This window comes from Lates calcarifer, linkage group LG20 (assembly GCF_001640805.2).
Source record: "Lates calcarifer isolate ASB-BC8 linkage group LG20, TLL_Latcal_v3, whole genome shotgun sequence".
Classification (NCBI taxonomy): Eukaryota; Metazoa; Chordata; class Actinopteri; family Centropomidae; genus Lates; species Lates calcarifer.
This window is the reverse complement of record NC_066852.1, coordinates 23,633,536-23,650,932: the sequence shown is the minus strand read 5'-3', so window position 1 is coordinate 23,650,932 and position 17,397 is coordinate 23,633,536. Positions and strand designations below refer to the sequence as shown.

The 17,397-nt window shown below is 39.2% G+C and overlaps 1 protein-coding gene across 2 annotated transcripts in view; it reads right to left on the bottom strand.

Moving 5' to 3' along the window:
• LOC108900060 (CD166 antigen homolog) overlaps nucleotides 1–17,397 on the bottom strand; it is a 53,672-nt gene that overhangs the window by 24,657 nt on the left and 11,618 nt on the right. For both annotated transcript variants that reach the window (XM_018700868.2, XM_018700867.2), the window contains exons 2-3: nucleotides 2,298–2,404; nucleotides 308–527 (exon numbers count right to left, since the gene is read on the bottom strand). In XM_018700868.2, coding sequence (XP_018556384.1) covers nucleotides 308–527; nucleotides 2,298–2,404 — 327 coding nt within the window. The remainder of the gene's footprint in view (nucleotides 1–307; nucleotides 528–2,297; nucleotides 2,405–17,397) is intronic.

Genomic DNA, 17,397 nt, shown 5'->3' with positions numbered 1-17,397 from the left:
TATAGTCTGGAAATTACGGTAATCAGATTGCCATAAAAAAGCATTTATGTAAAAACTCACTAATAATGCTGAACCCTTAAGTTATATAGTTCTGTTCTAATCTAATATCTTGTGGATGAATGTGTGTAAATACTCTGTGCTGAGGTCAAGAGAGCCATTTACTTGAACAAGTATAATGCTGCCAATGTCCATAATTTCTTTTCTGCTTTAAAATATTAATAAAAACAAAGCTATTGAGAGATTGATTAGACAATGAAGCTTTAACAATAAATATTGTTTTAGTGTTCTGTGTCAATATTGAGCTTACTGTGGACAACAACAGAGACAGGGTACTCCATGAGGTTGCTGACTGACACCACCATGCAGGTGAAGGTCTTCTGGTCTTTAAGTGAGGCCTGGGTGATTAGCAGGCTGAACTTGTCATCGATGCTGACCCGCTGGGCATAATTGTCCGTGGCCTGAACAGTGGCTTGGTCACTGTGGGCCTGTTTGATCAATAGATCACCAGGAGTGCCATCATCTTTCTCCTAAAGCACGAGAAGACAGAGATGACAGAAAAGTTTGCTGATTTAGTAATTCTGTGCATCACAGTTTCTCATTTCTCAGTCAAAATTCTAGTTGACTAAAACAGAGACGTACAAAAATACAACAATCTAGGACACTGTATTAATTAGTATTAAATATCTAACAGTAAGATCATTAAAAGCTGTAACCCCATGAGAAACAAAAGTTCATAAGACGAGGTACACACTTCCAGTTCACATCTTCTCTTGCAATATTACCAGACTCATAAAATTTGGTGCAGATTGGAGAAAGTATGGCAGCGTTACAGCAAGTTAGATGCAACTTGCCTGTTCCAGGGCAAAGCATCAAAACTCTCCACAGCGCACCAGCACAGGCAACCCACAAAGACTCAGTCATCACACTTAATGCTTGTCTGACAACACTTGAGGTGAAACAGATCAACCCACTTGGATGAAACACATCATTTCCTATTGTCAGTAGGTGGCGCCATGACTATACCTGAATACAGGCATGTAGATGTGTTCAGGACAGGCCTCCTCTGAAACCTGTGAAATTTGGGTCTAATTGGACAAAGTATGTTTGAGTTACATCAACTTCCTGCTTCATGGCGAGTGATCGAATTTTTTGACCTTGATCCTTTGAACTTTTAATCACAAAGGTCTTAAGAGTATCCTGGCTAAGTTTGAGATCGATATGACAAAATCTCTAGGAGGAGTTCATACAAATATGTGTAAATGAAAAATTAGCTTATTAAAATCAAAATGGCCGACTTCCTGTAGGTTTGAGGCCATGACGTCAAGAAACGTTTTTGTACATCTTACATATGTGGTGCGAATTTCATCCACCAAGAACAAACTAAGCCCAATGGCAAAGGGGTTTTGAAAATTCCCGGGGCAAGGAGGGGCACTATAGAGCCATTTTGCAGCGCCCATGCATGAGAAGTGCAGGTTTTTGCTAAGGAGTTGGAAAATGACAATAACATAAAAGGTGAGCAAAGCATTAACCCGAAATTTCTGGTGCAGCCAAATATTTTTGTACATTAACTGAGGTGTATGGGGAACACTGCATGTCATGTGCACATGTTTTTGAATGGCACAAAATATTTTGTGAAGGCAGAGAGGACGTCCAAGACGATGAATGTTCTGGGCGCTGATGCACATAAAAAAACTTCTGAAAACATTCAACAAATTGAACAAATTGTTTGAAATGATTGATGACTCAGTATAAGAATGAGAGCAGAAGTGGTCTCCATTGATAAAGAGACAGTTTGGCAAATTTTGCATGAAAATTTGAACATAACAAAAGTGTGTCCCAAAATTGTCCCAAAACTTCTGTGCGCCAGCTCACACTGCGCTCATGGTAAAGCAGTTTCTGGCCCAAAAACAAATCCCAGTGCTTGATCACCCTCCCTGTTCACCTGATCTAGCACCATGTGACTTTTTCCTTTTTCCTGAGATCAAATCTGTGCTCAAAGAAACACGTTTTGAGTCTGTGTCAAAAGTCAAGAAAAGAACGACAGAGGTTCTGAAACCTACTGCATTCACTACTGCTGAGTATATTGAAGGAGAAAGACAATGAAAATTGTTTATGTTCAATAAAATTGAATGACAGCATTAGTCTCATTATTTAATAGCCATACCTCATATACTAGATTTTTTAAGACTAGATGGTCATCCTTTTCTTCTTCCATGTCATTGAATGGCTTGGAAAAGTATGCATTCAATAAACCTAAAACTCTGCACAGACAATACTGCAAGTTGTTATCTACTTACATATTTCCACTTGATGAACATCAGATCTTTTGCTGCCATACCTCCATCACTGCATGGTATGACAATGGTCTCTCCATACATAGCAGTCACACTTTCTGTGCCCCACACTGCAACACAAAAGACAACAGACTTTACTATTTTTACTATTATGAAACATATGGCTGGCCAAATCAGGCTGATGAAGTGAGCATTACATGTCTTCCTTTACTAGTACTGTTGTAGTGCACATCAAATCCCAAACATTCCATTTTATCTGAAGAGCAGTCTTGGGTTGTGTGATCTGAAGCCTTTGATCAGTGGTGAGGGGCAGAAAGAACAGAGTAAAACAAAATATGTGTCTCATATCACTGTTTTCAGGCGCCTTTAAGGAGACTGTGGGTAGAGTGGGCAAATTCTGTGAGGTATAAGGGTCGTAAAATGGATGGGTGTGAATAAACTGAATAAAGCTCCAAATTTAGTGACGCCACATTTCAAGCATGCCCCCATTATGTTTGATGGCAGAGGTGTGAAAGGTTAGCCTTGGTGGGTCAAGCTCCACAACAAAACCAGCAGTGAGGTGGAATTAAGCAATATTAAGGGACCTTCACCTTCAGTGATGTTTGCAACCGCATCACTGCCGTGCTCAAATGACGTTAAAGCACACCCTCTCGGTTAATATTGCTTAAATCAGATTGCTTGGTCAAAACTACTTGTTGTATAATAGTTACTATGGCACTATGGCCCAGTCATGTGCAATGTGGAGGGAGAGAAGATGGATGGATGGAGGTCAGAGCAGAGTGGAGGGACACTAAGGTCTTCACGCTCCAGAGCTTTCCCTTTGAGCTTTTTGCTAAACAAGCTGAACAAGAAGCAGTTCAGATTCTGGTCATTCCAGAGTGATGAGGACACAAAGCACAAGTGCAGCTACTAACTGAAGAGACTACTTCTGCTCAAGCCAGGCCTCAGGCTCGTCTTTTTATACTTCCTCTGCTCTTAGCTGACTTTTGCTGACTGACTACAGTTACAAAAAGTCAGGTTCTTTTACAAACTAATACTGTGGACAGTAACCAAGCAAAATATAAAAACAAACCATAAATACAAAAACACAATGTTTCAGTTAAAAAGCATAGATTCTGGCATTATTCACTTAAATAAATTAAACAGGGCCCATTACCTAGTTTACCTAATAAATTCTACTGAAAACACACAAACACACGCACACAATTTTTTACTGTTTCTTTTCACTTCTGAATGTATTGAGGTTTTAACACCTTAGACCAAAACTCCAAAACAGTTTACACTATTTTCTTATCCTTGATAATTTATTCAGTAAATTGAGTTTGAAGTGAAGAAAAGCAACACACTGATTCACTTGTTTCACTGATTTTTTTTTTTTTTTTATGTATATAGCTGCCTTCAGATCAAAGCAATTGTGTATACAATGTGCAACACTAGTTATGAATGAATTCAGCTCAAGGACTCAGCTAAATTTACCATCTTTGAACACACAGTTATGGAGAAGTAAACAAACTGTTTATGTGAATTTGAGCTGGAAAACCAGGAAACTAGACTGCAAAGAAAAAAATGGTGAAAAAGACAATTTCTTGTCACTGGATTAAGCATTTAATCAAAGGTATCAGTTTCAGTGACTTAGAGAAAATAGAAAGACTTGTTGATAAAACTGTCACAAACATAATGGCCACAAAACATGCATACGAAGACTTTATACATTTTACCACCAAATAGTATAAGAAGTAAATCAGAGAGAGAAAAGAGAGAAAATAAGAACTTCTAGTACATTTAAGACATGTCTAAACCTGTCAGGACTCTATAAGGAAATGGTGACAGAGTAAATAAAATACATTTTCAAAAACAAAAGACTTAAAAAAAATGATGATTTGAAACAAATGATCTGACATATTATGAATAAAATCTGATGAAATTTAGAGATCATTTTATCTGAAAATGAACCCTATGACTAAACTGTGCTTTATAAGTAAACATGTAGAATAGTTGTTATAATCTCCTACAGTAGACTGCCTACACATACATAAATCCAGGGACAGATTCTTGGATAGACCCAGTTTTAATATTAAATCCAGGGTATTACTGCTACAATGGTTCTTGGAAGTGCTGCAGCGTGGTATGTATGGTGTGCAAACAGTAGCAACAAAAATAGTTACCTATCAGTCCAAAGTAAACAGTGCAGCTACGCCTTTCTGCCTGCTCATGTCAGGCTGATGTTCCCATTAGAAACACTAAACACTTAATCTGTACCAAACCTCACTGTAGTTCTGAACATACTTAAATTTACTAATTTCATTCATAATTGTTTTTATTGTTGTGTTAATACCTTCAGGGTCATAGTTTGTTTATTACTCTTCCCCTTCAGACACCAGTGTTAACAGTTCAGTACAAGAGGAAAAACTACAGCATTTGTTTGTCTACTTATTATCTTCAGGTAAAACCCATAAATTATCCAGTATCTGCAGTATCACATCAGCAAAGGAGCTTTGGAAGGGAGTCTGTACTGCAGAGCATTGTTCATACAGGTGGGAGGGAAGAAATAGCACATCAGCCTCCCTGATTAAGCTCTGGAAATAACTGAGCCAATAAAGCAGAGAAGAACTGTGTGTGGCCTGCCTTACTGGGTTTCAAATGACCTTTTTCTGACCTATTGGTATGTGTATTACAGACAAAAGAACAAAATCACATTCATCTGACTGAAATGCATCATGTAGTGCCGAACAACTGAAGTGAGTTTTTTTTTCACTTAGAAAACTCCAGTAGTGTTTTTTTAAGTTAATTCAATTTCAGCAGCTAATTAGTTTAATTCCCACTGGTACCTGTTTGAAGAATGTACTGTGTGTATGTATGGCACAATCAGGCATTTTGGATGAAAGCATTCACCATGTGGTCATGGCTCTTTTATCTAGAGTTGTACTGTTGTCTAAAGATGTAAGGGACAAATGTCTTCTTGAAACATGAGACACCTAATGTGGAGTATTAAGGATTTGTATAGCAAGACAATTTTTTCCCAAACTTGGAATCAATTTATGAACTGAAGAAGAAAAGGAGAGATAGTGGCAAAAATGAAACTTCACAGGATATCCAAAAAGTCATACATGTTGGAGCTTCAAGGCTGGCGATAAAAGGTCCAAATTTTAATCTGTGATGCTAGGCTTACAGAACCCTCAACCCAACACAGAGGGAAATGAGCAGGTGGCACTTCATTCAGTCACACATACGTGTCCTCATCTGGTGGAGATACAGCCATGCAGCTCTCATTGCCAAAAATAAAAAAGAAAGCTGTAATCTTATTTCAGGAGGTATAATTGAAAACAAGCCAGTGTGCCAGGGCCAGGACGTGTGAGTGAACAGATGGTAAATAGCTCCAGCATGATCCATGGATCAGATTAAGGCCAGGCAATGGCACATTAGCACCGTGTCAGCTAGATGTGTTGATCCCATAGTGATTATGGGATAAATTCTGAATTTATATATTTAAAAAGACTATAAAAACTATATAAAAAACTTATCTGTAAAAAAATCTCTGAACCTTTTTAAATTTTTGACTGTCTTACTTTTCCCTAGAGATCACATTTATCCCAGATCAGAGGGCTCTAGAATAACTCTCACAGGAAAACAATGGATAAAATATCAGCACTAAAAGAGGATAATCATGTACCATCTGCAGGGTCCCTCACCCCAGTGTAAAACTACACCTCTGAATTACAGCCAAGCTGTTAGGATCAATGGCAGTAATGGTTTGGCTTGCTGGCACTTCACAGATCATTTGTCACCAGCTCAAACACTTATCAAGAGCCCATATGTACATCAGTGCATATGTCAATATCTGCTAGCAGCGCCATCTGTATAAATCTGAATTAAATCTAAAGGGAATACATTCAAGTTAGCAGTCTGAACTTAAGTGTCAATACATACCTTCTATATAGTCTCACATTACCAACCTACATTTGTTTTAACACCATACATGATATAATAAAAGGTCCATTTTGATTGGCTGACAGATGGAAATTGTTTTCCCTGAAGGACAGTGTCTCACTTTCACTTACTACAAAACATTCACAGTTTACAAAAGCTTGTCCTTTTCTACATTACAAATATAGTTAAACCTTTTGTTGGAAAAACAGTGTGTAACTGTGGATGATAATGATGTTAGGACCATGTAAGTACCATGGTACCCTTGGTTTTCTCATAAACACAAAAATGTACTTTGGGAAGTTATTGTTAGAAAAAGAATTTAATGTCCTGTCACATACCTCTGGTTTGAAGACAAGTCATGTTTATGGAAATAACAGAGGAATAACTTTTCATGGTGGACTACCGCCTTTGATCTGTTTCTGAGGGGGAGCTGTAAAACCACTGTCTTGAAACCTGTCCCAGTTATCACACACACAAAACTCAGTCAGGCCAATCACAGCTTTTGTTAAGGTACAAAAATCTGTGCAGGAAGTTTAAACACACATGTGGGAGCCTCAGATGTTCCTGAATGCTATAAAAATATTAAATCATCTACAGGGAGATTTACCTTTACAAGATATTTTCCTAGGATGAGGGTCTCATGTGGAGAACCAGAGTTATATTTGTTGCTATTTTTTCATTTTACAGAACTCAAGTGTGACGACCACAGATACCAAATGATATTAACACATCTCTGTTGCATTGCTTGTGGAATAACAAAGCTATAACAACAGAAGTGGGAGTGCAACCTTAACTTGGACACTTCTAATATATATATATATATATATATATTTTTTTTTTTTTTTTTATTTTTTTTTTAACTAGTCAAGGGTGGCACATTCTAAATTCTAACAGCTGCCTGCAGGCTAGGCTCAGATAAATGTTTTCAGTGGCCGAACAAGTGACCCCCCCCCATACTCTTCCATTTGAACCCTGGTTCGCCGGGGGATTTTCTGTGTGGAGTTTGTGTGTTCTCCCTGTGCCTGTGTGCGTCTCCTCCAGATACTCTGGTTTCCTCCCACAGTCCAAAGACATGCAGGTTAGGTTAAAACTAAATTGCCCATTGATGTGAATGTGAGTGTGAATGGTTGTGTCTTTATATGTCAGCCCTGTGATAGATTTGGCGACCTGTTCAGGGTGTACCCCACCTCTCACCCAGTGTCAGCTGGGATTGGCTCCAGTGGGGGGCTTATCCTTAACTTCAAAGGATAAGTGGTATAGATAACGAATGGATGGATGGAGAGTCTGAGTATACTTAACAGCTGAACAAAAAATAACACACACTGTCTTAAAAGGCACTTTGTCTACTTTTGCATTATTTAAGTCTGAATGCTGCCACTTCAGAGAAACCCATGAGGTTCCTTTTGGCAAGACAGCTCAGGTTTCATGACATGCAGCACAAAAAAAATCTGCTAACTGAAGCAGGGTAAGGATATTGACTTGTGGTGTGGTCAGAGTAGGCCTGGTGTGTCCCAGTGAATTCCTCTGAGTTTAACTTGCTACTGATGACAAGCATGCCCTGACACAGACAGGTTTTATTTAGGAAGGCATCTGTTTTGTCTTCATCAGACACACATGCATACATGTTAGTTATGTTAGGAGAATTAATGCTGAAGGTAGTTAGCACCACAGTAACCACAGTGACAGTAATATAAAGTTCAGATGAGAATTGGCAAGACAGGAAATACAGATATGTTGAATGGGCACATGCACTGTAAATTCCCACTTTAACACAGAAAATGGGATTTTGTGGCAGGTCACAGGTGTCGTTTGTGTTTGTGAGTGTATAATCATGCACATACACTTTGAAAGAACAGACTTTCATTCCTGGAACAAGTTGGACTTCACTGGAAGCAGTGCACCTCTAACAGAAATTTTCACTTCTCAAGGAGTACTCAATAGAAGAATGAAAATGAAGCTAATTGATCTGTTATTATAAATATTTCAGTGTGTATGAATGTATATGACATTCAGTGCACAGGATGGAACATAATGGAACATATTCATATTTTCCATTTGATATGTTTGACTTTTTGCATTTTGCTCTGCAAGTCTAGAGTATGTGCGCTCTGTCAATTATATTTAATGTAAGCTGACCACATCAGCAGTCATGTGTCATTTTACATGTAGAGTAGCAAGCACTTATCAAGAGTACCTTATTGTTTTCAGACACACTGACAACTGCAAAATTAATTTACACTATATTGGATCCTGTGCATATTGAAGACAAAAGAGGGAAATTGTAAAGGGAAAACATCATAAATATTGGCTAGAACAACTGGAAACTGATTAGTACAGAGTGGAAACTGGGTGCAGTGGGAGTGTCTATCACTTCTCACACCAGGAAATGACGAAAGCAAGCAGAGCAATCCAATTTGAAAGAGTCGAGGATAGAACAAAGACACATCAAAAAGATACTGCACCAAAATCAGGTTAACAAGGTTTCATTATTAAGTTTCACATCAGCAGTGAAATTAGCCACTTTCTCATTATTCTCCTACATAGGTCCACTCAAATCTCCCCCGCAGCTGAAAATAAGGCAAAAAAAAAAGCCACCAAACCCCTTAATAAGTGGAACATAGACCATGCAACCAGAGCACTGAAGCAGAGCACTAGGCATACTCATCTGTCATCTCTGCAAGGTAAGTGCACTCCACAACCAGGCTTGCAGTGTGATACACAACAAGGCCTTGGAGGGATGGCAGTGGGAGGACAACGTCAAGGGAATGGAGAGTAGGGTAATGGCACATCTTTGGGGAGGGAGAGATCACTGGCTTTCTCACTTTCCCTGTTCCCACCATCCATTTCTCACTAAGCTAAATGACAGACCATCAGTGGCAAGTCACTGAGTAGAACAGCTCTTTCTAACTGATTATTATAGATCATTATGGAGCAGGCTAATTAGCAGTTGTTAGTACATGCTTTGTAGAAGATATAAAGGCAGGTTCCTCAAATCCCACATGATCACAGCACCCAGCTAAGCACTGCACCAACTTCTGACCCTGAGTTTGGACCTGAGCAGGGCTGACACCTCTCCACTTGACAGTCCTGATTTTATTTTTTGGCTACACTTTGTCACGTGCTTGAGTAAGGCCTGCTGTCAGCACCAAAATCATCTGTGTCTGATGTTTGTGTAGGTTCTTAGTCAACCAGGTCATGGCAGTCTTAAGTGCTGGAGTTGAAAGCAGCTAGACTTCTTTTAGGTTCCTTGAAGATATTTCACCTTGATCTGAAGAAGTGAACTGAAGAAGCCTTTTGGAGGAGAAGTGAAATGTCTTCAAGGAACCTAAAAGAATCCAGTTGCCTACGACTCTAGCACTTAATACATCTGTGTCAGGTAAACACCTCTGCATGAACAGCCTAACAGAGAGAAAATGAGAGCAAACACCAACAGTCAAGAGTCAATGGTCACTTTCCTGTGGCCACAATGATAGCTGCCTTAGGTAGTGAGAGGACCTGTAAAAACAACAAAAGACCAACAGTTTTGCAGAGGCTTCTCCTGAGCCTGCAAACATGTAACCTCAACCACCTCAGAATGAGCAGCATAATGCTCTGCAAGTAACATTTCTAACCATCAGAAGTGAAGCCCTGCACACTGAACTGAACTGAGGCTGACAATGGACCAGAATCCTCTTTGTTAAACACACCATGTCTCTACAGCATGCCATCACTAGTTGTGCTTGAGAAATAAAGGAGTCAAATGCGCACACAAACCTCTGTTGTTTCTCACATTTAACACCAGAGGTTGGTGTGAGATCTCCAGAATGCTGGAGTAGGAAGAGGAGGTAGGAACAGGAATGCCACAAAGGATATGGCCTTGAGTCGCTACATTCAGGCAGAATGGGGGACCAAAAAAATGATTGCTCTTGTGCTACAAATCATTATGGCCCCACATACCATGACTGTAAGAAATGGGACAACAATAGGACTGGAGGCCATGAATGTTTCACGTTTTCATTCCTCCAATCCCTTCATTCTCATAAACACCTGCTACTGGCAAAAAAAACCTCTTGCTGTTCCCAAAGTAAATAACACATGGGTTACCTTGGTTAAGAATATGACTGGCATTCTGTTACAATTCAATTGTTAAAATCCCATTTCCCATGTTGACTTATTTGTTAAAAGCCATCTAAGTAAGCCATGTATGGGTATTTTTGAATTAAAAATCAACAAAAAAAATTGTACATGCTTCATTCCCAGAGTATTAACCCTGTAAAGCCTGACAATAAAATAAATTCAAATTAATTTTGACAGAATAAAAAAAAAAAAGGTTTGTTTTATGTTAAATTTCATATATTATTTTTTGTTGCTATCAATGTTTATGGCAATTTATGTATTTGAATTGGGTTCCACTGTTTTTTTTCTTTCTTTTTTTTTTTTAGAAACATGAACATACAACAAACGTACAAACATTTATAAACACTGGCTTTGGATATTGCACTGTATTCTTCTTTCTAATTTAAATGTATTGCATATTCTTTACTCTCCTCTGCCTATTGTATCTGCATACATTTTTCTAAATGTGATGTATAGCTCTTCATCAGATGTGTTACAACTGCTTTGCTTATGTTCTTGCACTATTCCTCCTTTCTCCACTCTTTTGACTGGTAACACTCAGCCATCTGCAGACTGCTGCAGGGAGTCTGCAGTTATGACAGTCAATGTTATAAAACTACATATGAATCTTGACTTGAATAGAGAATGACTTATATGAAATAAATGTAAAAACTAAATAAGGTGCTCAACAATAATTTTGAGCACCTTATTCTCTTTGCAAATTGTTGAGTGGCAGTCGTCCAATTCACATATACAATGAAAATAGATAAAAAATCAAAATAAAGTAATAACAAAATAATAATCATAATAAGACTATAACCCCAATCTATACTATATAGAGCTTAACTATAAAGATATCGAAATATAAAAATATATTCCATCGGTAATAAAACAATATGTACATATTTAACATTTACACTTCATATAGAATAGTTAACCGGTTATTGCACATGGGTGAAGAAAAGTGAATCAATCAATCTATTGAAAAATTGATTCCCAGAGAGAAGAGTTGACTAGGTTAATGGCCGTGACAGGAATGATTTCCATCATCTGGTTAATTTTCCATTGTACTTTATGCACTGCACGCATTTTTACTTTTACCCAAGTTTGACTTTAACTTCATGTTCACATCACTACATGTTCCTCCCACTAGCCCCACTATGGAGTTTAATGGTAAAGGAAGAACACTGGGTATGCAAAGGTAGACTATATATACACAGAGAGACACTCTGCAGGAAGATAAATGTAGAACAGGTGCAAAAACAGCCCTCTTTCTCTGTCTCTCTCGCCAGCCATAAGCCCAAATGGATAGAAAAGGTCATGAAGGTCAAAAAAACTCTTCCCCACAACTCTTGCCTCTGAAGTGCATCTGGGGGAGGGGGCACTACCTTTATCATAAAAGGCTCCTTATTGTTCATATGCATCTGCTGAGGAATGCAGACCACTCAGAGGTCTGAGGGAGTCAGCTATTTATATTTCAGCCACAACAGAGAGAGAGAGATTGATTACGGGACGCCTGAGACTTTATGTCAAACTAGAACAAAAGGCAAATCTGATTAAAAACCAACTGACTTTATTGCTCGTGCAAGTTAAGCAACATGTTTTATATAAAAGAAATAACATTTTGATCAAATCTGAATTATAATCTATTTTTTCACATTTAAGCTTTTACTTCCACTACACTTTTCATCATTTCATTTTATTTATCACATTTCATCGTCCGTTGTTTGTGACATTCATCCTTTCACTGATTAAGAAAAAGTTTTCATTTGTGTGGAATGACAGACCAAACCAGTTCAGGACAAAATCAGTGTTAAAAAACTACTCCAACACTGATGCCTTTTTTTTTTTTTTAGACAAACTTGATGTGGAAGTGATTCTGTTGGTGCTGTCATTCTCGTGGTTTCCAGTTTTCACAGAGTCCAGTGTTCTTAAATCACATTGAATCATGTGCACATCAGTGGCCACAGTTTTTGAGTTTTGGAAGAGGCTGACTGAGTAGATCACTTTGGGAAAAAAAACATATATGAAAGAACCTCAGCTGCTACCTTTTCTTTTGCTTCTTCCAGGGATCATATGTTATCGTCAAACACACATACTCCATATTAAGTTTCTGATTTGCTGCAACTTGACCTCTATGTGCCCTTATATTTGGCCCTGTGGTGGGAGGTGGGGAAGGAAATTGAAAGAATTGAGACTAATTCATTCTATATAGGAAAATGCCCTCTGCTGCTTCAGCAAGCTGCAGGCACCCGCATGTCTGGAGACAACATTATGCTCATCAGGGCAGACAGATGCAAACATAAGTCCCTCTTGTTAAAAAAATAAACATGAGTGCCTTTCATTATTTACTAACCACCTAATTTGCCAAAAAAACAATGGGCACTGTGAACATTTGTTTTCTGAGCTAGGGAGACAGCCTGGAAGATAAGTAATTAAGAGCGAGTAAGAGATTTTGGCCTTCAGCAGTTGTCCTATCATTATGTTAGTTAGATTAGTGGGGATGTAAAAGGTGCACTCTTGCCAGCTGAGGTAAGTGAATGGGACAAGTGCTTGGTAAGCAGAGATCCATTACCAGAAACACAGAGAGTCATCTCATGGCAGCTCTCCATGTTTATTAGAGTGGATATTAGTGGAAGCAGTGTGTCAAGTGATGATCTCCAGCAAATGGTTAAAAGCAGCTGAATGCTCACATACTCCTAGTTTGGCTGATACAGAGGAAAGAGACATTAAACAGAGCTGTGAAATGGCACTTTATCATGACGAGGTCTGTGGGTGGTTATCTAGAAACAACATATTCATTCTCATCAGAATCCCATCAGTCCATGGAAAAAGGCCTATCTTAGCCCTATCCGAGAACTGTGCGGATATCAAAAGGATTAAGATGTTATCATTCAAACACCACGGGAAGGATTCTCTAAAAAGAGTCACTGACATTTCGGAGGAATACCAGAAATCAGCCCTGGGTTTGGATCCAAGGATCACAGGACTTAATGACTACAGACCCATCGCCCTGACCTCTGTGGTAATGAAGTCATTTGAGTGCTTTGTGCTGTCCCACCTCAAATCCATGACCCACCCACTCCTGGACCCCCTGCAGTTTGCCTACAGAGCCAACAGGTCTGTAGACAATACAGTCAACATGGCCCTCCACTTCATCCTGTGGCACCTGGACTCCCCAGGAACCTATGCCAGGATCCTGTTTGTGGACTTTGTGGACTTCAGCTCTGCCTTTAACACTGCAACAACTGCACCTCCAGTCACCAGTCTGTCAAACTCCTGAAGTTTGCTGATGACACCACCCTCATTAGGCTCATCTCTGGGGGGGGGAGTCTGCCTACAGGAGGGAGATTGAGATTGTGGAGTGGTGACAGTGGAGTGGTTGTAGACTTCAGGAGGAACACAGCTTCACCCTCCCCCATCATCCTGTGTGACTCCCCAGTCAAAACTGAGGAGTCCTTCCACTTCCTAGGAACCATCATCACCCAGGACCTTAAGTGAGAGCTAAACATCAGCTCCCTGATCAAGAAGGCCCAGCAGAGGAAGTAGTTCCTGCGCCAGCTGAAGAAGTTCAACCCCCTTTTAATTATGTATATTTATGTTCCTTGTAAATATAGTATTTGCTTTTTGCACTTTCTACTCCTTAGCCTTACTTCTACTTCTCTATATCTGTCTTTGTTTACTATAACTGTCCTTTAGCACCGATATACCAAGACAAATTCCTTATATGTGCAAACTTACTTGGCAATAAAGTCTGATTCTGATTCTCAACTTTTGGCTCACTTATGACTGACTGGAACACCTAAAAACATGTGCCCATGTGTTTTTCTCTTCTTGAAGAAATATTTATCCTTTCTTGCTTTCATTACTATGTCATTTACATGATTTTTTACAAGGAAATGATGACAGATTGTTTGGGGTTGAGTTGTAAAATAGGTCACCTGGTATGAGGCTCCACTCAAATTTCATCCTCTTATCAGTGACACCTCCCATTATCTTGCTCTGTCTGCTCTGCCTCCAAAAATGACAAGGCAGCAGCCATTAGCTTTATCACCTTGTTTTCAAAATGACTATGCTCACTCTGTCCACTCTGTCTGTTTTTGACTTTGTGCCTTTTTTAACAGGTAAAAGCTCTACACTTACAATGATGTCTACTTGAAACAGTAAAAAGTTTTTAACCTCCAAATAAATCATATATCCAAATCCAATAAATCCAATTAATTTGGCAGGACATATATTTAATCTTGTTTGTTTCAAAATATAGTAAGGTCTGATTTGTGTTGAATGGGTCTTGATTAAATGTGTGATATAAGATTAGAATCAAGACTGATAAGAATGCAATGTGATATAAAGGAGTATTCAAACAGAATGGTCTCCTTGCAGGACATGACAGTGGACTAACTGAATTCTGTTCACATTCTTACACATGAAAATAAGACTTGATGTGGAAATATTTCAGCTCTGTTAAAATCAAGTTAACATCAGAAACAATCACTTGTGTGTTTGATCTGGTTCAGAAGAAAGAAGAAGTTCAGAAGTCATATGATAAGGGAGTATTTGATAAAACTACAATCATGGATAAAAGGGAAAGACAGATCTTCTGGTGGTCTAATGGTTGATCATCGCATACAACTACAACATCCTACATGACTGACTGCTTCTCTCTCTACCTACTTTTCCTGTCTGTGTCTCCACTATCCCTGACAAATAAAGGCCAAGTGCTGAACAACAATTGTAAAAATTAAATCTTTTCAGTGAATACTAAGGTAATTCAGCATCACACAAATATGATGAATAGAGATATATGCCATCTATTGCCTTTTGTTCAAGAGATCTGTTAAATATCAGCTTTTGATGTATTGCACACGTTATTCACAGCCTGCTCCAGCTGTGGTTTAAAACCCTCACTTGTTTAGGAGTCCCCACTTAGAGCAAAAAACTCTTTCTAATTGTTTAGTGGGTATGAACTGGGACACTGGAGGTGGTGTCCACTGTGATCTACTCTCAACCACAAATGTCTTTCTATGATCTGCTCTAAGATCTCTGCACATGTTAGCTTGACCAAAAATCTATTTGAAATCTCCAGACAAAAAGAGCATACTGTTTATACTCAATAGAACTGACTCACACACAAAATTACTCATCATTCCTTCAGGTTGCAACAAACAGTCAGAATTATATGTGTGACTGTGTTTGTATTTAAAGCTGAAATATGTATTCAGGTGAGACTGAGATAGACAAGATGAATTAGCTCCCCGTGGTGGACGCTAGAGTGTTTGTTCATACACTGCCAACCATTGGCCAGTCAGTGTAAGTCTAGCATGAATTTATCAAAATCAAGATGCCTGGTGGATGGCCAGAAATGCTGAGCAGCTTGAGAATATACAATATAAATATTGAAATAATATTGTACAGAATGAGTGACTGACAAGCATTTGTTTCATCAGTGGATTAAAGTGCAGACTTAGTTGTTCTTGAAAATACTTCATCTGCAGCATCTGTTCTCAAAGGACAGGGTAGAGTCTGTGGAGGGAGCTGAGTCAATGGTGACGTACTGCATAGCAGTGGAACTGTAGACTGTGGCGACGGATGATTTTTTTTTTAAGGGGGAGTATGTAGATAGTGAAGAGGAGAGGGCCAAGGACAGAGCCTTGCAGTACACCAGGGTTAGAGGTGAATCCATCAATAATGATAAACTGTTGCTAGTTGGATAGGTAGGACTGAAACCAGGAGAGGCTAAGGTGTGGGGAGAGGCGATTGAGGAGCATGGTGTGGGAAACTGTTAAATGCAGCAGAGAGGTCCAAGAGTACAAGGATGCTGATGCAGCCAGAATCAGCAGCGATAAGAAGCTCGTTTGTGATCGTCACTAAAACAGTGTCTGTGTTGTAATGAGCCTTGAAGCCAGATTGAAGGGGCTCATAGAGCTCATGGTTGGACATATATTGTTGTAGTTGTGCGGCAACTGCTCTTTCCAGGGTCCAGACCAGGCTTCTTAAGGATAGGAGTGACTGAAGCAGTTTTGAGAATGGTTGGTACTGTCCCAGTTTGGTGTGAAGTGTTAATAATGTCCATCATCAAAGGGCAGAGGGTGGGAAAGCAGGCTTTCACTATAACCGTGGGCAAGGGGTCCAGGGAGCAGATGGAAGCTTTGGACTTGACCAACTCACTGAGCAGGGACGCATCCACAGGCGTGAAGGAGGAGAAGCAGCACTGGCGGAGGCATACATCTGGGGCAGCAACATCCTGAGGCTGGGGAGTGCAAGGTGTGCTGGTGACAGGTGCCAGGAGCTGCTGATGGATGCAGTGGGGGGGGGGCACTGACAGGGCGTAGCAGACGGATTATGGTGGCAAATAGCAGCAATAAATGCAAATCTATCTATTCTGTATTTAATTTTATCTGCAGCAATTTAATTTAAATAATTGAAATGTCTGTAAATATTAACTATGTATATAGTGTCTGTTTTGAAGGGTATATTTATTTCTTTATTTTTTGAGGATTGGGTTATATCACTATTGTTATTTTAGTTGTATCTTTCATTATATTATTTTATTTCTCTTTAGTTATCTATTCTTGTGAAATGGAGCACTGCAATGCAACAATTTTCCACAAGGGATTAATAAATGATTCTGATAATTCTGAAACAACACGTATAGGCACATGCCCACTCTCCTATTCAACAGTCCCCATGAAAAATAGATGAAGTTCATGTTGACAGAATCTGTTTTTCCAAATAGGGTCACCGGTGCTATTGTAAGAGGAGATGAGAATAATGAACAGTAGCTGAACTGAATGGGTGCACTGGAATAAAAGGGAAAGAGGTATACTCTACAAACAGATAGAACTAGACAGAGAAGAGGACCATGAAATGAGCCAAAGAGGCAGTGAGACAGTCTTGGAGGGAGACAGGGCTGGAAATGAGCCAATTCGTCTGTGGCCTCAGGTTAGCTTTATTAGCTGCTGTATATGTCAGCAAGAGACACTGGAATGGCTGGAAAGCATTGCACCTTTGGACTGTAGCTGCATGGGTAGCTTTATAAAAAAAAATCATTATTTAAATTTTTTACCTGAGTACCCACAGC